The following is a 23,212-nucleotide window of genomic DNA, read 5'->3' on the forward strand; positions in this document are numbered from 1 at the left end:
TGCAGCTCCTAATGTCCCATCACTCACCTGTACCTGGGAGCATGGTGATCTTTGGCCTTGTGTGGGTGTAGTACCAGCTGAAGCCTCTGACTCCCAATGGTGTTGCTGAGCAATGAAGAACTGCCAGTATTAATAGCTGCATTGTGAAGGAACTCTGACATTGATCCTGGATTCTGAGAGGGACAGGCTCATAACAAAGTTGAAGTTGTGAAGGTATACATACTCTGAATTCACCAAAAGAGCAGGAATGTTAACCAGTGTAGACAGGAGTTAAAATAAAGTTTTAAGTTAGGAACTCAACATAAATTTAATTTTCCTTTGGGTGGGGTAAAGCTTTAGTCAATGTTTTTTATTTGGTCGGGATGTGCTAACGGAATTCCTCACTTGCTCTCTAATTGGCCATCTGTCTGTGCTGCAAATTGGTTCTGCCCTCTGGTGAAATCAATGAAGTAAAATTTACTTTGTGGCATCAATTTTCTCTAAAAGGTAAAGACTAAGAGCTGGATTTTGTGATAGCCTGATGGTTGTGTTTTTAGTGGTGGAGGGTTGAGGGTGGGAATAAAATAGGAGGGTGGAAGGTCTGCCATTTCCCAGCCCTCCACCTGAACCACTCCTGATAACCTGGGAGACAAAAGGAAAAACCAGCCAAAATGATGAATGACAGATCATGGTTCAACTTGTCCTGTACACCTTAAAACAGAGTTTCTGTTCAACCAGGACTTCCATTTCCAAATATTACTCGATTCTTTCCTCTCTATAGGTGGTGTGTCTTTGTTTTTGAATGAATAATTGTCAATGAGCTTACTGCCAAACCAATTTTCCAGAATATTATGCCACACCCAACCCCATTTATTACAATAATGCTGTCGGCAGGGTGGGCATGAGACATCAGGCTGCTTTTTAAATATAATTGATTAAAATAGAAATGGATGTGGGTGTCATTGGGATTGCCCTGTGCTCATTGAGATAACTCAAATCCACAAGATGTTATCCTTACCTTGTTCCTCCCTGCCTGACCTCCACAACCTTCCCCTGACAAAAAGGGAACAGGCTATCAATTCCTGTCCAGAAAATTAAGGGACTTATTGCCTCTGGGATCCATTGAAGTTTTGCAGGGGCCTGCTAGTAATTTCCTCAATGCCCTCTGTCAGTTTCTGGTGTCCTAACTTTCTAGAGTTGCCACTCAATTAGATTGGCCATAGAAAAAAATGCTGTACCTGTTGGAAATCAAAAATGGAAGTGAAATATGAAAGACAGCAAGTTGAGTGAAATTGGAAAGTTGCAACAGAAATAGTTCGAGTGGGATCCTTCATTTTCTGAGTTATCAACCTATCTTATTTAAGCTGCTGTCTGCCGAGCTCCATATTTTCAGGGCTTCCTGTAATTTCTGATCACCTATCAAAAGTTTCACTGCCTTGAAATGCACGGTGCATAATCACTGAAGGTGAGTGGGGTCTTTCAGAAAGCGATTAAAACATACAGAATCCTTGGCTTTATAAACAGAAGCATGGAGTGCAAAAAAGAAGGAAGTTAACATGAACTTTTATAAACAAGTTCTGGCTAAACTGGAGTATGGGTGAAGAAATTGTTGTTAGAGTTGGGAACGCTATTTCTGTGCCTAATTGGATTTTAAAAAAATTTACCTCTCGATGATTTCTGCACGAGAGATTTCTGGAAATGAGACTTCTGTTACAAATCTGTCCTGGAATCCTCATATTCAGCATTAAAGAAATTCTTTCCAGAAGCCATCTTGCTGCTATAGTGTGAAGGAGACGCTTTGAAAGCTATTCTGAAAAATAAGCATTTATGATGTGAGGAGATCAGGTGTCAGGTGGGTAAAATGGGTATGGTGTCAGATGGATGAGAGTACACAATGTCAGGTGGATGAGGATATAGGGTGCCAGGTGTGCAGAGTACCAGGGTGACATGTGGTTGAGATGTCTAAGGTGACAGATGGGTCAGATCAAAGGTAAATGGATGGGTACTTAGGGTTGGGTGTGTGAAAGTTGATGTTGGGTCAGAACAGGGCACTAGTCAGGATTGTGTCCTGTTCCAGGGGATGTGACAGTGTTCAGGTCAGGACAGGGTGTGAAATCTCGGCAGAGAGTTTGGCTTGAGTGAGATGTTGGTTTGGGATGGGGATGGCGGTGTTGAGACAGATTAGGGGAAAGAGGAGTGATTGTGGGTAGGCCTGTTGGATCTGAGAGCTCCTGTCAGAGTCAGTGTCAGTGTCAGTTGAGGGTTTGGAAGGGGCTGGCAGGGGTTAGCAGTTGTAGTTTTGGGTCAGGGTCAGTGATGAACTGGGGGTGCATTTTAATCATTATCCAGGTGTTAGAGTAGATTTCTAATCCTCTAACTTTTCTTGGGTAACTATTAAGTCTAATTAAGTGGGAACCCTCAGAATTCACTAACTTTAAGGAATTGCGCAGAAGGTTGAAGACATACGAGCATTATCAATCAGATTTTCAATTTTTTGTGCAATTCTCTCAGAGTCAACTGTGTCAATTCCTAATGTTTCCAATGTTGAGCTCAAGTCTACACTGCTCCAATGACTATCTGCCAGCAAATTATCTGAGAGATATGTATGAAGGGTCTAGGCCCGAAATGTCAGCTTTTGTGCTCCTAAGATGCTGCTTGGCCTGCTGTGTTCATCCAGCTCCACACTTTGTTATCTCTGGTATAGTAAATTATTTGAGCCAGTCCTGGGAACTTTGGGGATGGGAAGGCTTTCAAGAGGTGCCAAGAATCTTCCTGAAAACGTTTTCAGGAATGAGAGACTTGGATGTGTCAGATCGACAAAGGGAAGAATGTTCTCCTTTAAGATGTTTGGGAAGAGATTCAATAATGGTACTCAAAACCCTGAATGATCCAAAAAGAAAACAAATAGTGAGAAATTGCTCCCATTGTGGAATTTTCCAGTTCCAAACAAGACTGATTTAAGATGTTTGCAAGAGAACTAGGGCCAAAATGATGACATTATAAAAATATATACAGCAGGTGTATAGGATCTTTAATGTTCTATAGTGACTATGTGGTAAAAGCATACTCAAGCGTGAGTCTCTAAAGGGAAGTGGATAATGATCTAAAGTGAGGATTTGAAAGACTGAGAAAAGGTGGGAGAGTGGAACATCTGAGTTGCTCTTTCAAAGAACTGGAATTGAGATGATGGGCCAAACAACTTCTTTCAGTTTTGTAACCATTCAATGATAATATCTCAATTTTCAACCTTTGCTACTGAGTTCATCTCTATTCTAAGGTACATTCAGCTTGAACTGAAATGAAAATGAAAATGTTATCTCCAATACTAAGAAAAAGACTTCTTTGTACAGTTTTGCAGCTAATGTATCTCTAGCAGGAGAACATATTTCATTATGGACATGACAAGTAATTTATTTTTAAAATGCAGGTCAGCTATTAGACCTTATATAAAAAGAAAAAAAATGAGAAAAAGTTAATTCAGTGGCTTTCTTAACATGTTTTTGTTACAATTCTGTTCAAAGGGTGACCTTGTAGAAGTTCATAAAATCATGGGGGACATGGATCGCGTAAATAGACAAGGTCTTTCCCTGGGAGAGTTCAAAACGAGAGGGGATAGGTTTAAGGTGAGAGGGGAAAGATTTAAGAGGGGCCTAAGGGGCATCTTTTTCATGCCGAGGATGGTGTATGCCTGAATGAGCTGCCAGAGGAAATGGTGGAGGCAGGTACAACATTTAAAGGCATTTGGATGGGTACTTGAATAGGAAGGGGTTAGAGAGATATGGGCCAGATGCTGGCAAATGGGACTAGATTTATTTAGCATATCTGGTTGGCATGGATGTGTTGAACTGAAGGGTCAGTTTCTGTACTGTATATCTCTAAGACTCTAAAAGGATTCCAAAACCACAAACAAACTAAATGAGTAGATGTTAAAGTTTTGTTACATCTTTTCTTTTAACATCCCAAAACAATCTTTACAGTACAGCCAAAACACCTAGACAGAAACAAAGGACAAACTTCTTGATTTCAGTAATCAGATCTGACTTCAACGGGGAGGGCAAATTAAGTTTAAATTTATATTTCTTTTCCTTTATTCATTCATGGGATGAGGGCATTGCTGGTTAGGCAGCATTTATTGCCCATTCCTAATTGCCCAGAGGGCAGTTAAGAGTCAACCACATTGCTGTGGGTCTGGAATCACATGTAGGCCAGACCAGTTAAAGATGGCAGTTTCCTTCCGTAAAGAATAAGAATGAACCAAATGAATTTTTCCAACAATTGACAAGGGATTCACAGTCAAAATTAGATTCTCAATTCAAGATATTTATTGAATTCAAATTCCACCATCTGCCATGGTGGGATTTGAACCCAGGTCCTCAAAATGTTATCTGGATCTCTAGATTAACAATCCAGCAATTAATACCTCTAGGTCATCACCTCCCTACAATCAGATTTACTTTTTGGAAGCAGCAACATTTGCTCATAATGATTAGATTAGATTACCTACAGTGTGGAAACAGGCCCTTCGGCCCAACAAGTCCACATCACGCTTTGAAGAATCCCACCCAGACCTATCCCCCTATAACCCACAAACCCTGAGCACCACAAGCAATTTAGCATGGCCGATCCACCTAGCCTGCACATCTTTGGACTGTGGGAGGAAACCGGAGCACCTGGAGGAAACCCATGCAGACATGGGGAGAATGTGCAAACTCCACACAGACAGTCGCCCGAGGCTAGAATCGAATCCGGGTCCCTGGCGCTGTGAGGCTGCAGTGCTAACCACTGAGCCACCGTGCCACCCTGTTGTCAGATAACTTTATCATTGATAAAATGCATCAGAAAATTTAGGTGGAGTTCAACATAATCATTATAAATTCAAGTTCAAACAATACTACCCTATGTTTGCAGACTAAGTATGTAGTTAAAAGTTTTTTTTTAAAAAGGCATTCATGTAGCCACATATAGTGACCCCTGGCATGTCCGAAAGAATTTTTCAGCCACTGAAGCACATAGGAAGATATGGCAAAGAGAAGCAGGAACATTCTGTTCAGTCCTTTAAGTGATTTCACCATTCAACCCAATCGTGGCTGACATAAGTCATGACGATTTCCCAGATCCGATTCCTTGATGTCTTTACTATCTAGAAATCAAGCAATCTCTGTTTTAAACATACTCAAAAATTGCGTTTTTGCAGGCTTCTGAGGTGCAGAATTTCAACATTCTCTGAGTGAAGAAATTGCTCCTTATCTCAGTAATAAGTGCTCTAATATTTATTATGAGACTATGGGATGCAGTTATGTGCTTTTAGCTAAATCCAAATGCATCCGGTTTTTTGGAGTGTTTCTTGTTGTGAGGACTAGCTCTATCTTACCTCGTTTATTAGTTACCTTCCACACACCTCTCACATTGATTTATGCCTCATCTTGCTGTCATCAATGTGCTGTCACCAGAACAACTTGCCACTCACTGAATATCCCTCTTCTGTGCCGTGTTTAAAGCTTATCCTACACCTGTGCAAGCGCTGTCAACCAGGAGCTGCCCTGCACAGATCCTGATATTTGCCCCAGACAAGGCAGAGGGGATGAATTCCGCACCCTGCTTTGTGGACAGTATCTTCAAAGCCTTGCTGGATCAGGTAGTGTACAGGCAGCTCTGGGGGAATGCTCAGCTTCATAGGAAGAAGATTAATGTCCTTCTCCACACTGGTAGCATAAATGTCCTCTGCCATCAACTCTGCGGAACCCCCCACTCATCTATCTCTGTTACTGTGGGCACCCCCAAAAAGGTTCATGCTGTACCAGACATATTATTGCCAACAACATGTTCCCTCCTGAACCCTTACCCTCACCCACTCTAATCCCAGACACCACTACACTCGATGTTGTCTCCACTGCTTACTCACTCACTTGGGATTTACCTTCCCACATGCACCAAAGTGACAGCTAGGCCACCCATTTTCATCTTCTATAATAACAGTTTCTCTCTCATTCCATGAGGAAAACAGATAACAATAGGGTAAGAAGACTCAAGACAAGTTGTTTGTTACCCATTTGCTCTATATGAGGAAAGGACCCTGATTCTGATCAGCTAAGCCAGGCCTGGACTGGTATCAGAGGCTGCTATGGTAGGAAACCTGGTAGAATGCTGCAGATAATCCAGTGAGACCTTTCACAACTTTTGACAAACTTGTTGAACTTTTAACAATGTTCTGCTTGTCAAAATAAGATTCCTGTTTGGGGGTGACTAATTGCCTATTTAGGAGGTTATTGCTTGCAAATCTCACTTTATTAATGTGCAGCTTTGCATTCTGTTCTCTACATGAGAAAACTAGGTATTGACAATTCTCGACATGGAAGTCACAGCATGGCAACTACAACTCATCACTTGCTCAAAAGGACTTCCAGGATGGACACTAGGTAACAAAATCTCAAGGGCATGCACCCCACATCCAGGATCATTGGCATCTGACAACTGACAACTTCCATAAGCCCTCATGGCAATTTCGGATTCATTTGTTGAATGCTTCTCTTCTTCAGGGTTTGGAGTGCAACTATCATTGTAATCTTGCAGCAAGGGCACTTAGTGCTCAGGGACAAATACCCAGCTCATGGGCGGGGCCAGGCAGCATCTCTGGGCTGTTCGCTTACTCTTTCAGCGCTCACTTATTTTGAGCTTCACTGGATACTCACAGCATCCCTGCCTTTCCATTTTGTCCCCTCAACAAGTTTAAGGCACACAATACTTCTGTATTTCCTCGCACAGATACAAAGGCAGAAAGCTTTTCATGGTTGGATACAGTTCTCAGTCAAGACAAAAGATAGCCTTTGCTCAGGTGGTCCTGGGGTAGTATGTCAAGTGCAGCTTCAATGCCAGTCCAGAGCCTTGGATATAGTCAGTCACTTGACGTGAGGGTAGGATAATTTTCTTCTAAGGAATGAGGAGCCCATCATCCATCATGACTCTTTCTGCAAAAATGTGGACCATTTACCTCCTGGATTGAGAGAGGCAAGAAGTAAAGGAGATGAAGGCAGGTCACACAGCATTATGTGTTGTTGTAGATGGGGACGTGTCCTGAGAGAGTGGTTCAACAAGACAAAGAACATGCAAGGTCAGGGGTGTAGGGATTGGTGGTGATGGCATTGAATGAGGAAAGATGTTGCAGGCAATAGTGAGAGTGGAAAAGCTTGAGAGGCTTGGTGGGAGTTGGTACAGGAGCAGTGATAGAGGAAGTGTGATGTTTCAGAGAGAAGCAGGTGGAGACAAGAAGGTCAGTGGTTTTTTCTTTACTTTGTAGGTCTTCCACCAGTCAGCTGAGACCACATTGACCCAGATGACAACCTCAGACCAAGCTAGCATGAAATGTTGTCATGAATTCCTTTGACTTTCCTGGGAGGAGAATGTTTCCAATTCACCATCCATCAGGACCCCCAGGTCCCTGTTCAAAAGGTGGTGTGCGAGCTTCCCCTTGTCTATCATGTCCAGATCAGATATCAGAAACCATGCAAAGCAGTTCCAGACTGGCGGTGCTTGCCTGGGTGCATAATGACCATTTAAAGAAAATGTCAATGCCAGGAATTCCAGTCCATTTTAGGATATCCTCGCACTGCCACATTGTTGCAGCTAGGACACGTAGTAGAATTGGGTGAGAATCGAATGTGAGGATTACCACAGGCATGTGGTTCTAGTTATTGAAATGAATTTGGTAAGATATAGTGAGAAAATCCACTAAACATCACAGAGAGAAAAACTCCAGGAAACATAACCAAAATGGTATTAGTCTAAAACAAAAGTCATCTCTAGGAGTTGATATTTCTAGCCATTTGCTCCCATCTTCTTCTAAGAGATGATATCCCTCTACCACGTAACACTGTGGTATTCATCTTCCTACACTTGTAAGACTCAAGTGCCATGCTTATATGCCCTAGCGTTCAGTTTAGAAGAATTTCCATTGCAGCAATTTTTTTTGTCTGTCTTCCTTTGAGGAACAGCCTTCCTTTAACAATGTATGGTAATATTGTACGGTCTGCAGTTATGCTGCCTGAGCTTTGAGAAAGAGATGGCAGGATGAATAAATATATTAAAGATGGCACAGAGATAGCATTATAACATTTAAATGAATTGGGGAATGAACAACATTTTTAACCTATCTGGCTCAGTATTGGAGAACATGAAATTTATGCTCAATCTGTTGTTAGTTATTTAAGAGGAATGGTAAATATTGGCCAAGACATGGAGAACGTACCTGCTCTTCTTTGAATAGTAAAATGGGAACTTTTAAAATTGACCATGAGGCTTAGGCAATAACAGATGACAGCTCCAACACAGCACTGTCTCAGTTTTACACTGACGTACAGCTTGGATTTTAAGCTCAAGTTTCTGAAGTAGAACTTGTCCAAATGACCTTATCGCTCAGAAATGAGGATACTGACACTAACGTCAGACTGACAATTAGGTAATGTATGCAGTTCACATGCAAAGCTATAAATGGCTGTGTTTACTGCTTTCATATCTGCAGGAGGCACCCTTACCATCCACTCAATTGCAAGACCTGTGATAGCTGCCTGCACCAAAAAAAAGGACCACTTGCAGTAGTGAGTGACACAAATATATTTTAACAAGTGCAGCACCAATACAATACATCTTTTTAAAATCAATGTTTTAATTCAAATCTATTCAATTCCAATCCGGGGATCATGTTTTGTTCATTTGTCTGCTCCCAACACTTGGCTGCTTCCATCTCCACCTACCCGGCCATCCCATTCCCAACTCCTCACTGCCTCCTTCCATAGTGGCCAGGAAGGTTGTGCACAGATCGATAGGCAAAGCCCACAAACAGGGCAACAATGAAGCAAGCCAGATTTTTAAAAAAAACTACATTATCTCCTGTTATTAATTGCAGTGATCTCAGTATTGCTGTGGTGCCACAAGTGGTGAGTCTGCAAACTGTGCTGTCTGAAAAAAAATCTGGATAATGGGTGTTTCTGGAATTCAGAGTTCTGGCATGGGAATCTTATAGAATATTGGGGCAGTTGTGGCAGGGGGAGAGGCATGGTGATCGTGGTGGCATTTCATATGGGATACAGGACATATGTTAAAAACACAGAACAATCTGCAAAATATGGGACATTTGGTCACGCTGGTGAGTGACTTTTAATTGGGATACTCCTTGTTATCTAAAAATGCTCATGCAGCTCCTCAAATCTATATCTGAAAATCTCAACTAGGATCCTGCAATTGATGTAGACCGTAAAGTGCATACTAACCTACCTGCTCAATCAGTTACAGGGAGACCTGAAAATTGCATTGACTGATCCTAAAGCATCGATGAGGGTAGCTTTGGTGACCAAGCTAATGTGTAAATATGCAACCGACTATTGAGAAGTGTTTCCTTTTCAAAGGAAGATCACACAGTCTTGCAAGGCACGGCTGACATCTGCTGGGATCTTGCGAGTAAAGTTAAGAATCAATTTGATTAAATTGTCAATTATCCAATCAAAGACACATTACTCAACAGCTCTCATCTGTTTCAGAAATCATTGATTAAAAAATATTCACAGGTCTCAAAGTTAAAAAAATGTCTCCGTATGTATTCATAGGTAAGAGTATAAGTTTCCAGTGAGCCTGGTTTTACAAATAAATAAACATGATGAAAACTGCAGTATCAAGCTGGCAAAAATTCTGATGTCAAACAACTGATCTGTGAGGAAGCATCATTACACAATTTGCACTTACACCTGTAGTTAAAGAACTCATGTCATGAAAAAATATTTGGCAACTTTTTTTAAAAACTGAAAGTGGAAAACACCCATAAATGTTAGATATATGATACTAATCACATACTTGGGGTTGGATAGCTAGATTTGTGAAGCAGTGTGACAGCGACAACATGATTTCAATTCCCATACTGACTGAGTTTGCCATCAAGGGCTCATCTTCTCAACATCGACCCTTGCCTGACACGTAGTGACCCTTAGATTAAACCACCAACCATCATCCCTCTTTAATGAGAGACCAGTCCTATGATTCTATAGGACTATAGTCACTCTACATTCATGTATCAATGATGTGTGGTTATTATTTAAGTTATCATGTATGCCTCTTTAAATTGAAAGTATCATCAATGTTTGACTATACTAGATATCAATAAAAAAAGTTAGCTTCTTATATTTTTCCTAAACAAGTCGAATAATGAAATAAAATTCAATTTTGATTTGCCACTGCTTCCTAAATAAAATAAATACTTTTCACCTTCCAGAAAATGATTGCCTGAGTAAATGATTGCTAAATTTCTTCTTAAGAGGATTTTCTTTCTTAAAATGTAAGTCTATTCCATCATCAAAACATCAATACTATTATGTAGTGCAAATATATACCTCATATGAATGCATTCATTATTAAAAAGGTGTAAATGTTATTCATAGGAACTCATTCCCTATAATTTTTGTTGAAATACTTCACCATGAAAATTTACCATAAACATGTGTTGTATTTTTGATTATCAGATTTGCAACACCAAGAGGCCCACAGACTGCAAAGATTGTGTGAAGAAACTGTAACTATTATTTTAATGTTTCGTCTGGGCTGAAGTGACATTTTGAAAAGTCAAGAAGAATGAAGCTATGCTGTGAATACTCCACATTTTGATCTGCTCTTTTATTATTTTTGACATAAATGGATTTGCTATTTTAAAAAAGAAATCACAATTAATTAAATAAGTGTTATTATGTTGGAAACACAACTTTTTTTTTGTTCAAAGAAGCCTTTTGTTTCTGAAAAGATTTTAATATGATGATTGTAACTGCCAAAAAGCAACAAAACAGTTCCAGAATTATGTGATAACATACCAAGATAGAGATAAAATTTCACTAACTGCATTCATTACAGCTTTGTATTAGGGATTCAGAAGCCAATCATTTTACGTTGCAGGACATTGTCAGAGGCTTTACTTAACATCTGTCAGTATTTCAATTTGGCTCGTTAAACGAGAGATGTGCAGCAAATTATTTCCAAGTGGATAGGTGAAAATAACCTTTATATGTGCTCTGGTTTTGTTCTTCATTCCAAAAGCAGTTTCTCATTTCAAAATCTGAAGAGGTTATGGTGACATGGCTACATAATTGTTTTAGGCTGTGCTGGCCTGATGTAGTGATTAGGAATTTTCAAACCTGCATTATGTCCTGATGCAGTCAAAGTCTGAGGAGACTTTCCACATGCGTACAAGTTTTAGCTCTATTCTCTAGCTGCTGGGTGCCATGAGATAGAATGTGAAATTATCATTCTTGCAGCAAAACAAAGAAAGGGTGCCAAACACAAATGAGGCCATGTGTTTTATCCAAACAAACAAACTCCCAGTCCAGAAATATTCAATTTAGTTGAAGCTTTTTCTCATTGGGTGACTGAGGACCCACAGCAAACTATCAAATTAATTACCCAGGAGGTGACTAATATCATAATGATTAAACAAATCAATATATTAATTTAATTTGCTGAAAGAATGTTATATAAATATTTATTAGAATTTACATAAATTTTGCCTCTTTTTGATTCAAATTGGTTCAAGTTTTGTAAACACTTCAAAAGAACTACAATGACTACTGTAAACATTTAAATTGTGTAAAATAGATTAAACACTTTTTCTGTTGACAGTTATTGTAGCTTACTTCGCTTTAGTGAACTGTTAAATTCTAAATAATATTACAGTTCAGATTATATAGAGACTTTAAATAAAATGCATTCATACTGGTGTTCAAACCAGATATCTGCTTTTGTACAGTTTACACATGGAGAATAATTTTCCATGCCAATAACATTAATATTAAGCAGAATACGGATAATATAATTTCTAAAAAGAAGCTCTCCTAAGATACTAAAACAAAGTCTGTGACATTTTCTTATTGAGAAGGTGAAATATTTAAAGCTTGATGACAATAATAATTCTTTACTGAATGAGATCTTTAAATCTTCCACTTTGTTCATGATGATCGGGATGCAACAAAAAACTTAAAAGGCAGGCTTCAAGGATATTTATAGCTTGTAAAATCATGCTCATCGAATAAAAAAAGACTCTTACATATATATATATATATATATATATATAGTTATTAAAATATATATAAATCTTTACCTTGTCAATATTTGCCGTTTGTTTTCAAATAAGCCACCAGTAGCTGAGAGACGGGTAATACAAAGGCTTTTTTAAACCAAGCCGACTGCTTCAGTACCTTTGTATCAGCTTCAAAAAAACTAAACTAATTCATAAGGCATTTTATCCTTTACCCTCTCAGGTGTGTAAGGAGAAGAATATATCAAGCAAAGAATTACAGAAATACAAAGCCAAAAAAGTTATCTCAGCTAATTTTTCACAGTACGAAGCTCAGTGATCTAACTTGAAGTATTAGCTTGAAATCCCGAGGATTTAAATGTTCTCAAATGATAGCTATGCTTTCACTGTACAGTTTTCTCCAGCACCTTCTCATAAAAACACCACTTGCAAGATAAGATGTCCCTTACCTTCAACAGTTGCTTCCAGCAGACCAAACTGTTCCAACACTTTAACAAACAACACAATCACCACCAAAACTGCTATCATCTCAAGCCCTTCCAAGTTCATGGTGATCAGGTCATTGTCTCATTGTGCTGCTGAGAAATATGGTTTTGTTTTTTTCAGCTGGGCTCTGTTTGTGAGGCCATCAAACTCTGTTAAAGCAACAGTTCAGACAGTGAACACATCCTGTATATACCAAGACAGGCCAGGAGTGGCAGGCAGATAACTCAGGCCTGTCAGGATTATCCACTCTCCTGTTATCTCTGTTATACAGAAAAAGAGCTGTGCATGAACAAACACATGGATCACCCAAAGATTTGGGAGGTCGTCCACTAAAACGCCCTGGAATGATGGATCAGGTGTGATAGCTAGGCTTCTGGGGTTTCAAATCTTTTTATTGCCAATGCTGCTGGGTGGCATTGTTGTGGATGATCAGTTGCCTTGGCAACAGGAAAGAGCAATTGAGTGTGGATTCACATTGGATGATGAGTGAAAATAAGACCCTGAGTATCTGAAGAAAAGTGAGCTTAAACATTATGACGTGACAGAACAGCCTTTAATGTTTTAATTTCATCCTGATTGAAGTCTCCATTACAGGCTGAAAAAAACACTCACCCGGAGACAAAAAAGTACGTTTGAAGAGATTTTTGAACTGTAGTTTACTGAAATATTCTTTTGTTACTTCTTTCCGTCCATTTGAAAGCCTGTTGAATGTTCGAGGTTTTGAAAGGTAAATGCACCACACAATGTTGTCAATTAATTCATTAATGGTAAATTATGTTTGCCCCATTATTTAATAATTTACTAAAGATTTACTTTTTTTTCTTTTCAAAACTGACTGCATTAGCATCGGACAGATGTTAGGCAGAAACGGAATGATTAATGTCATTTGCACCCTTTAGCTCCAGGAAGCAGAATATTTATATTAACATCAGTGCATTCGAAATCATTCAATGTGATGCGTAGTGGAAGTCAAACTATTGCAATGTGCAAAGATCAGGAGAACCAGCAAGTCATAAGCTGGGTAGCCGGAAACTATTACCATGGACAAAAGCAAGAAAATGAACTTGAGCAACAGACAGTGCATGCAGCCATCTGTTCCTTGCAGCTTGTCAATTGACAGCAAGAGTGATATAGATTACGATTACAATCCTGAATAATATCAAAATGATTGAATATAGAAATATTCCTGTATTAACAGAAGGTTCCGAATATTCGAAGTCAGATTGTAGTATTTAATTATGTCTCTTTTAAAAGATAATATTGAACAATTAATTTTCAGTTGAAGAGTCTAAGACCACTCATTCTGTTTTCATTGATCTCACAAAATTATAAATGAGGAAGTGACCATAGTTTAGCATGCCAAAGCTCACTTGGAAACAAATTTGTGCTGCAGCATCAGTCATTTCAAATTTGTATTCAGAAAAACATTTCAGAGTGTCTTCTTTTGAAAATTACAGTGTTCATTATCATGCAACTTTTTGAATACACTGCATTATTTTTCTGTTTGCATGTGCAAATACGATTGTTCCCAAAATCTATGAACATTAAATATTTTTGGTCCTTTTTATAGCTATGGGGAATATGCACAAAACAGCAGAGAACTACAGAAAATCGTGAAGAAATAGGCATCCTGAAGAATAAAAGAAAATCTCTGAAACGCTAAAAGGATCAGGACATATTCTAGCCTAATTGTCGGTGATGTTGGGGAGGAGGGAAGTTCTATTAATTTGAATCTAAAAGGTTGGTATTCATGCCACTTCATGTGGCTCAAAGGCAATAATTACTATAGAGGTTCAAAATTGAGACAATCATCCGCAGAAAGTAGCTGTCAAAGTATCTCTGGATGGTCCTTGAATTATCTGCCACGCTTGAAACCAGAGAAAAGAGAGAAAGTAGCAATTCAACTCCTGACTCATGGCCCGAGGGGTTTCCACCTTCTGCTTCTAGTCTTGAAAGGAATAATTGGATACCCAGTCTCTCATAAGGTGCAAAAAAGTCCAACATCAGGCAAAGATACGGGAAATCTGGGTCCTTGCCCAATTTCTTCAGAGCACCTTTTGTATTTTGACAAGAGTCAACCGAATGGGTTGTAGATTTTTACCATCACTTACATGATTCTAATTTTCTGTCTTTCAAATAATTGAATCATACAGTATGAAAACTACCCTACTGCTCACTATCTACACCATTTTTCTCCATGTTAACCATCTCATCATACATTCCTGATTGCTACCTATATGTTGCAATATAAATCTTAAAAGGTATTCTCTACTTTCGTATATTTTTAAAATAAACCATTTAAACCAAAAAATTCCGTAACGCCAACAACCATACATACAAATTATTACTATTTGTTTCTTCCTTTTTTTGTCATAAGAAATGTGTTTCCTCTTGTTAGCATCTCACCAATTGGAAACAATATATAATGCTGAACATTATTACTGCATAATCTTCAAGACCTCTCTTAGGTTATTCTTGATCTTTACATTTCCAGTGAATGAAACTCTAACTTTTCATTCATACTTTCAAACTGAAACTGCTGAACCACGACAGCTGTGTTACTGAATGTATACCACACAATCACCATTTGCTGTTATATCCTTCCTATAATCATGAGCTCAAAATCGAAATTGACCAAAATTGAATTAGAATCAAGACTCAGGAGTGTGATGGAAAACTCACCATTTGCCCATATGAGGGCAGTTCCAGACTCGAGAAAACATTCAAAAATCTTGACACCACATAGGATAAAGTAACCCACTTAAGTGGCACTTTATTCACTGCCTTCAACATTTACTCCCTCTACCAGAACCCACAATTTGGAATTTAATCCTCAGATTGGTGGGCCTTTCCACCAAAAGGAGGCTGCTCCTGACCTGACTCAACACTAATCTGGCATTGGGGTACACTCTATTGTCAGAAGTTATTATTATTCCAGACAGCAGGACAACTAGAAGTATTGAGCAACATCAGAACTGCAGGATACAAGGCCAAAAAATTGTCACTGGAGTCTACAGCGAAGATAGCAGGGGTGGGACAATCATGGTCAGGTGGGGACATCCCAGTAAGGGCTGGTTAGAATAGATTACTTAGTTTTAAGGACAGGCAGGCATCTTCATACATAGGCAGACCTTGCCTCTAGTGGATATCTCTGTTCAGCACAATGCGGATTCTCCGTTTGGCACAAGCTGCCCAAGCAAGAAGGATTTACTGGTCCCACCATGCCAGTGTCTTACCCACCAGGCTTAGCTGGCAGGTTTTTCACATGATGTTACTTTGGTAAAGTATAAAACTTACTTTAGATCACAATGCTACACTATTTGTGTCACCACCAGCCTGTGAGACCCTTCCTCAGCAGCATCAATTTGTCATAGAGCCCAATAGCACGGAGACAGGATCTTCAACCCAATCTGGTCCATGCTGACCAAAATGTACATCCATGCTAATCCCAGTGCCCTGCACTTGGCCCATATCCTTCTAAACCTTTCCTATACATGTATTTGTCCAAATGCCTTTTAACCACTTCCACTGGCAGCTCATTCCATGTGCATACTACCCTCTGTGTAAGAAATATTGCCCCTCAGGTTTCCATGTAATTGCTTCCCCTCTTACCTTAAACTAATGTCCTCTAGTCCTCGATTCCCTATTCCTGGGAAAAAGACTGGGAGCATTCACCCTATCCATGCCTCTCATGATTTTATACACTTCCATAAGATCCCCCCTCAATCTCCTATGGTCTAAATAAAACACTCCTAGCTTGTCCAAGTTCACTCTGTAACTCAGTCCCTTGAGTCCTGGCAACATCTTTGTAAATTTCTTCTGCACTCTTTCCAGTTTAATAACATCTTTCCTATAGCAAAGTGACCAAAACTCAACACAACATTCCAAGTGTGGTCTCACTAACATCCTGTACAACTGCAACATAACTTCTCAACTTCTATACTCAGTGCCCTGACTGATAAAGGCCAGTGTGCTGAAAGCCTTCTTCACTGGCCTGCCTATCTGTGATTTCATTTGCAGAGAACCCTGCTGCTGTTCAATCTTGGGAGTCCAGAGTTGCTGTACCAGCAGTAGCCATGATCATCAGTGGTGTGAGTTTGTAGAAACACTTGCCCAGCTGGTGGGTTTGTTTGCAAATATTTCATCACCTTGCTAGATAATATGGCCAGTGTGCCTACTGTGAAGCATAGGTGCTCTGTCCCACTTGTTATTTATCTGCCTCAGTTTGCTGGGAGTGGTTAGTATTATTTCCATTTTAGTTTCTCAGTGGTTTGCACACAGGATCTAATTCAATGTGTTTGTTGATGGCGTTCTGCTTGGAATACCAGGCCAAACATACAAGCAGGACATAACACCGACACTTCACCGGAGATGCACTGACGATGTAACCTAGTGAGGTGATGAAATATTTGCAAACAAACCCACCAGCTCAGTGAGCATGTCTACAACCTCATCTACAACTCAAGCTACAAACCTTCTTGAAAACTTCTCTGCTGTACTATCATGTTCTAGAGCTGCTGGCCTCTGCTCTGGGACATCCTATTCTGGGATCCTCCGTCACGAGCGAGTCCAGTGGGTGTCCACTTAAGGGCATTATGGCAAAAGATCTGTCAGGCCTTCCTACTAATGGTTGGTATAGGTGGTTTTTTTTCAGGCCATGTGCCTAATAAAGAAGGTTCGGTCCTTGGGGCAATGTATTAAAGAGGGTTTTTGTGGCATTCAATGAAGACAATAGTTTATTTATTTCTGAATAGCCTGCTTCTGTTCTGTGGATTTACTGCAAGTTAATAAATGGAAACAGGTTTGAAGAAACAGAGGAAAGTATAATCTGTTTAACTGTGTACTGCACTGTAACACCAACAACCATCTGCAGCAACAAAGTCATCCTAAGAAAAATGTCCCCACAATTGAATATATAACTCCACAGAGGCTGGTGTCCCATCATCAAGACGTCCTTTATTTAAATATGAACAATCCTTGATTATACTACTGCCTCATGCAGAATCAGGTTTCAAATTATCAATATCTCTGACATTCAGCCTTTTTATCTGTCAGCCAGGGCTCCCTGATTGGACCAGATTAACAGCCCCAGTCAGGGAACTTATATTCTATGAGGTCCAGCTGGCTGACTTTGTTATAATCACTGCATATCATATATAAGGAACAAGACCACATTGAATTCATCATCTCTCTCAAAATAGTCACTGTTGCACTTTAAAAATAAAAAGGAGTTTGGACGATCTTAAGAATATAATAAGCTGCTGTATGGAAGTTCTTCACTCAAGCAGATTGTGTTTAAGCATGGAAATAGCCCATTTATAGCACTAATTCCCTTAATTATAGTTGTATTCAGCAGATTTAATTATATTTGATGTGGAAAGGGCCGGTGAGAAATATCAATGTTTTAGCCCTTGGAAATTTAATTCTTGTTATTCATCTCTGGCACCAATTTGACATCTATTTAAAGAAGCCACAGTGTGTTTGATATAGGAAATGGAAATTGTCATTCAGGTCCAATAGGGTTGCTCCTCTCATGCTGGAATTGAGGAGCATTTTAGCAAAAGGGTACAAGGAGTTTTTCTCTGCATCAAATCATACATTACTATGCTATAAATGCTTGATATTAAAAACAAGTGGCTGAGGTGGAAAAATGCTCAAATTCCCAATTCTCGATGCTATTACTCATTGCAATGGGTGCTTTCATTGTAGGCATGTCAAATGCTGGGAATTGCACTGAACATTGGTAATGCCCAGAGACGTTATCAAAGATCATTGGGTTGAAGGCACTCTGTATTAGATTAACAAAGAAGCTAGGGATTTTGTATTTATTGGCTGTTTTAGCAAGCTTATTTTGAATAAGGTGTAAAACTTAGTTGTTAATATTCATGCCTTTATATCGTTTGAAGAACATCTACTTACTTTGCAATACATACTTTAATCCATTGCATTTTATAACTTTTATTTGGTGGTCTGTTACCAAAAATTAGGAACTGTGTCCTCCATTGGTATTTCTGTTATGCCCAAAGAAGGTACCCTATACAAGGTCAATGCTACCCACTTTAAACATGGCACCTTGGCCTCTTCTCCCAGTTCAACCTCCTTGCTGCAGACTGCCAAGCAGGCTCTGCCAAAACCCTGAACATACCTGCAGTGCTGACACCATCATCTTTTATTCATCATAAGCTGCCCACAGTTCCAGTAGTGGCCACTACTGGACACTGTTGGAAATACAGAGTTGCCATGAACCTATTGGCTGGCAGCTCTCTAAGATAGTATTTCATGCCCAGATGGGCACAGCAGTTTCACCTTAAAGAAATCAATGTTCCACTGAGCGTTATGTGGTTTGGGCATAGCTAGACTGATGACAAACCTTTCAGTCACAGAGAGCAGAGAAGATGGAGTACCATAAAATCCAGGGTATTAGAAGAAACAAGTGATGGGACCTGGGTTTGAAGCCTCAGAAGACAAGGTAAGGAATGTCTAAGAATATGAATTGACTTGCTTTTGTTGCAAGACTTGTTACATTTTCAGACACAATGATCCCATTCCTGCTGTCTGAGACTCCAGTACCAGCAGCCAATATTGCAATAAAATAAAACAAAGAACAATGGATGCTGGAAATTTAAAACAAAAACAAACAGAGATTGCAGGAGAAACTCAGCAGGACTGGTAGCATTTGTGGGAAGAAAGCAGAATTAACTTTTCAAGCCCAGCTCTGATGAACTGTCACCAGACTCAAAACATTAACTCTGTTTTCTATTCACAGAAGCTTCTGGACCTGCTGAGTTTCTCCTGCAATTTTTGTTTTTCAGTCAATATTGCAGCTTCATTTCTAAGAGGATTCACCATAACTTAATCTTATCAGAGACGTGGATTCATGATCAAGAAAGGAAACACTGAGCTTACTATTGGCCCCAACCCTATGGCAGCCCTCACATCTAATTCCAGCCCCAACTTACCATGCACTGTACCCAGGAAAAAAATCATCACTCAGCAAATATCCACTGAAAGACCACCATCCTTGGCATCCATACCATCTTTGAATGGCCCCCAAGCACCCAAGTGAGTGCTAGCATTCTGAATTTTCCTGTTCTATGATGCCAGAATTTGGATAAGAGTAAACTGGTTCTGCAGTTCTCTGACAGGGCCTGGAGGTGCTGGTAACTGGGTTCGTGTACTGCAAGGCTGTTCTCCTTCCAGGGAACCAGCAATGGAAGTCACAGCACCAGATCCTGGCAGGCTGGTCTGAGGTTGCCACGTGGAGAGGTCAATGCAGTCTAAACAGTGCAGAGGACCAGCCAGCAGTGTCACTAGGAAATCAATGACCTTCTTTCTTCCACCAAGGTAAGTGGCATAATCTTCACTCTGCCTCTTCACACTCACTCTATTTCTGTTCAGTTCACACACCTCTCACCAAGATAATGCTCTTCCACTACCCCTCTAATAATTGCTTTCAACATTTTCCCTCGCTCACCCTCAACTTACCCACCATCCCCCGCTCCAACGCCATCATCTCATATTACTGACCCTGAATGATCTCTGCGCTGCCTACTCAATCATCCTGGTTACCTTTCTACATTTTCCCCCTGTCTGCATCAGCTCTAACGGCCACGCCACCCACTTTCATGTTGTTTGATCTCTCCCTTTCTCCCATTTCAGCAGAAAACAGTAGCTTTCATTAGGACAGAAAGGATTCCAATATTTGGAGGCGTGCCTGACATACGTCTCCTCAGCACCTACAAGGAGACAATCCACACTTTTGCAGGATAAGACAGGGATCACTTCTGCAGGAATACTGAGATATCCATGTCCCATCAGCTGAGAATGTACCACTCTTCACTCCAGTGCGACTCTCACACGAACCATACTGTTATTGTCATTCAATGGGGCACCACTTCTAACCATTGACGACTACACCTTCTTTCCCTTGTGTCTTGCAGGTACCAGCACATCACACAGAAATGGCTTGCTTCGCCAGAAGCCACCTCCTCAACTTCTGAAGATGAGAGTACAAAGGCTCTAGAGGAAGTGTCACTAAGGCTGTCTCCTGTGCCTGTCAGCAGCTCAGATACTGACACCTCAGTGGGATCATCACATTTTGAAAGCACAAGCTGGTGAGCAGCTCTCTGTGACAGCTGCACAGCTGGACACCAAAGAAGCACCCAAGGATGCTGGTACTCAAGGGCTGCTAGTCACCAAGCACCAGCTCAGCCCCAGGCAAGGGAGGATCCTGTCGTGTTAGCAATCACGCATATCACCCAAATGCCCTGGGAGGAACTGAAGTAGCAAAGTGGGGTGTGGCAGACAATGGCCCCCGTTGCTCAGACGCTGCAGGAGTGCAGCTATATAATGGGGTCCCAGCTTCTCCAAAATTCGCATAACTTTCAAATTCACAGTTGTTTTCTTTACCCTCATAGGTATGAGAAGTAATCAATTATCACAATTCTAGTGCAAATACTTGAGAAAAATTCAGTTGGCTTTGAATTTTATTTAAGCATTTCCAAATTGAAATGCTTAGGAATGTGATTAAGAGTGTTATGCATCTTGCTGTTGCATATATGATAGTACAATTTGTATTAAACTACAGTGAAAATAATTGCAGAGCCATAAGCTGTTCCAGACATTAAAATTTTGAAGGAAACAAATTGCAACAACTTCTTTTAAGCTATTTTTCTCCAGTTTTCTTCCAAATGGCCTGAAGGCACTGACTTACAATAGCTGATATCGCAAATCTTGCCCATCTAAATATGCCAAAAAACAGCCAATTTGCTGCATGTCAGCTTAGTGTCCAGCCAAGTTCAATTCTGTCCTCATGTAAGATTTGCATATGAACAAATTCCAACTGAAATTGGTAGCAATCACTTCTTGAAATGATGACCAAACTCCTTTAATTGACATGGGAATATATTATCTAAGCTGCTGCTTGTTAGGTCTACATAGACCAGAGGCCAAACGTGGGATCTATTTGTCTCTATGGCATTAACTCATCAAAGAAGTTGATCAATTGTTCTACAGTACATTTTTACAGTACATTTACAGGTGTAGGGAACCTGATGAGAGATCACCATACACTCAGTGCTGTTGAGGCATACAGCATGCAAACTTCATATTGTTTCATTATTTAAATTATGTCAGCATGAAGCTGAGTGAATCCTGTGCTGCTGACTGTCTGCATTCTGAAAAGGGTGACCAGCTGTGTGTCTGGCTTGCAGATTATAGATTGGCCCTTCATAGTGTATTTTGCAGAATCTAAAAGACTAAAATATGAATAAATACATTTTCAATTTGATTGTTGCTATTTACGTGCATTCTGGTTCACTCATGGGATGAGATTAAGAATCACTGCCAGTGACGGTTCTGACTTTGAAACAAGTTTGATCTAATACAGAAAAGTTTAACACTTCAAAAGACCAAATAGAACTTCTACATGTCTGTCCATCTCTTTACACTCGTATTTTTCCACAATTTAAATTGATCAGTAAGGGAAAAGAGGGTATGTGTACCTTGTGTTGAATTTGCTATGCAACAAAATAGAATTTATTTTTGAGAAGTTATGGTAAATCCATGATTAAACAAATCACCTCTAAACATTGTCTTCAGATGGCACACACAAACACCATATTTGTAACTTAAAATGATCATTATTCTAAAACTCAGTTTAGCATATTTAGTCACACAAGGAATAGCAGAATTAAGTTCTGAAATCAATGTTCTTTGTGAGCATTTGAGGGATTAACAATCTGAGCCCTGTGACAAGCAATCAAACATTTGTTGCATTGTGCCGCACTCAACAGCGATTTAATTGTACCATCCTGAAAGCATAAGCTTTCACTTAAATATTTCATCATTCCAAGGATTTTTATTGTAGTCTTAAACTGCAGAACATTTCAACCAATTGCAACGGAAAAGCACAGCATGTAGTAAAACCACTGATAATACCTTTTGAAGTAAGTCTATTTCATAATCATCTTCCAAGCAATTACAGCACCAATTCCTCAACGCTCTTCAGGCTAATCACACTACCAAATTCAATCTCCCAGAATCAAATGCCTTTGGCATGCTTGTGCTTACTCAAGTGCACACTAAGGGTTTTAAGCTTATGTCTGTGTTGTGAAATTATTTTTTATTTTTATTTAACATATTATAGGAAGGCATGATGACAAAGCTGAAACAAATGCCATTACAGATCTGTGGTCTTTGAAGAATATAAATCACAAAAAGTAAAATGATAATCCCAAACTCATAAAACTTATTGCTCAGGTCCCAGTTGGAACACTGGGCATTTTTTTTTGGGCCAGTGGTGGAGACTCACAAGAGCAGGCATGCAAACAGCAAGACAGCGGTTAGAGGAGGAGTAGAGCCGATCAATGACCAAAAAGGGGATTTGCGGATGGAAGTGGGGGAATGGCAAAGGTTTTGAATGACTTTGCATTTGACTTTATTAAAGAAGAGAATGTTGCCCGGGTCATGTAGACAGAGAAAGAAACTCTATCTGTCACAGGGATCAAAATTAATAAGGAATATATTTTGGATAGATTGTGGGCACTTAACATTAACAAAACATTGAAAAGAAATGAGTTGCATCCAAGGATATTGAAGGAAGTGAGGATAGAAATTGCGGGGGGTGGGGGGGGTGTGGCATTGCCATTATATTGCAGTTTTCCCTAGACTCTGGGGAGTGCCAGA

The 23,212-nt window shown here is 39.7% G+C and overlaps 1 protein-coding gene and 1 long non-coding RNA gene across 8 annotated transcripts in view; one reads left to right on the forward strand and one right to left on the reverse strand.

The window, feature by feature from the left end:
* The window catches only part of kcnip4a (potassium voltage-gated channel interacting protein 4a), a 1,101,054-nt gene that overhangs the window by 325,074 nt on the left and 752,768 nt on the right, over positions 1–23,212 (reverse strand). Inside the window, exon 1 of one of the 7 annotated variants that reach the window (XM_048537242.2) lies at positions 12,490–12,877. The exons of the other annotated variants lie outside the window; for them this stretch is intronic. Within the exon in view, the coding sequence (XP_048393199.1) occupies positions 12,490–12,589 (100 nt within the window). The 5' untranslated portion in view covers positions 12,590–12,877. Of the gene's footprint in view, positions 1–12,489; positions 12,878–23,212 lie in introns of those variants that run through there. 7 annotated transcript variants of the gene reach the window in all.
* On the forward strand, positions 13,019–19,056 carry LOC125455403 (uncharacterized). The gene is made up of 3 exons (XR_007248238.1): positions 13,019–13,253; positions 14,097–14,266; positions 18,904–19,056. It is a non-coding gene; the product is annotated as an uncharacterized LOC125455403 (long non-coding RNA).

Source organism: Stegostoma tigrinum, chromosome 1 (assembly GCF_030684315.1).
Source record: "Stegostoma tigrinum isolate sSteTig4 chromosome 1, sSteTig4.hap1, whole genome shotgun sequence".
NCBI classification, from domain to species: domain Eukaryota; kingdom Metazoa; phylum Chordata; class Chondrichthyes; order Orectolobiformes; family Stegostomatidae; genus Stegostoma; species Stegostoma tigrinum.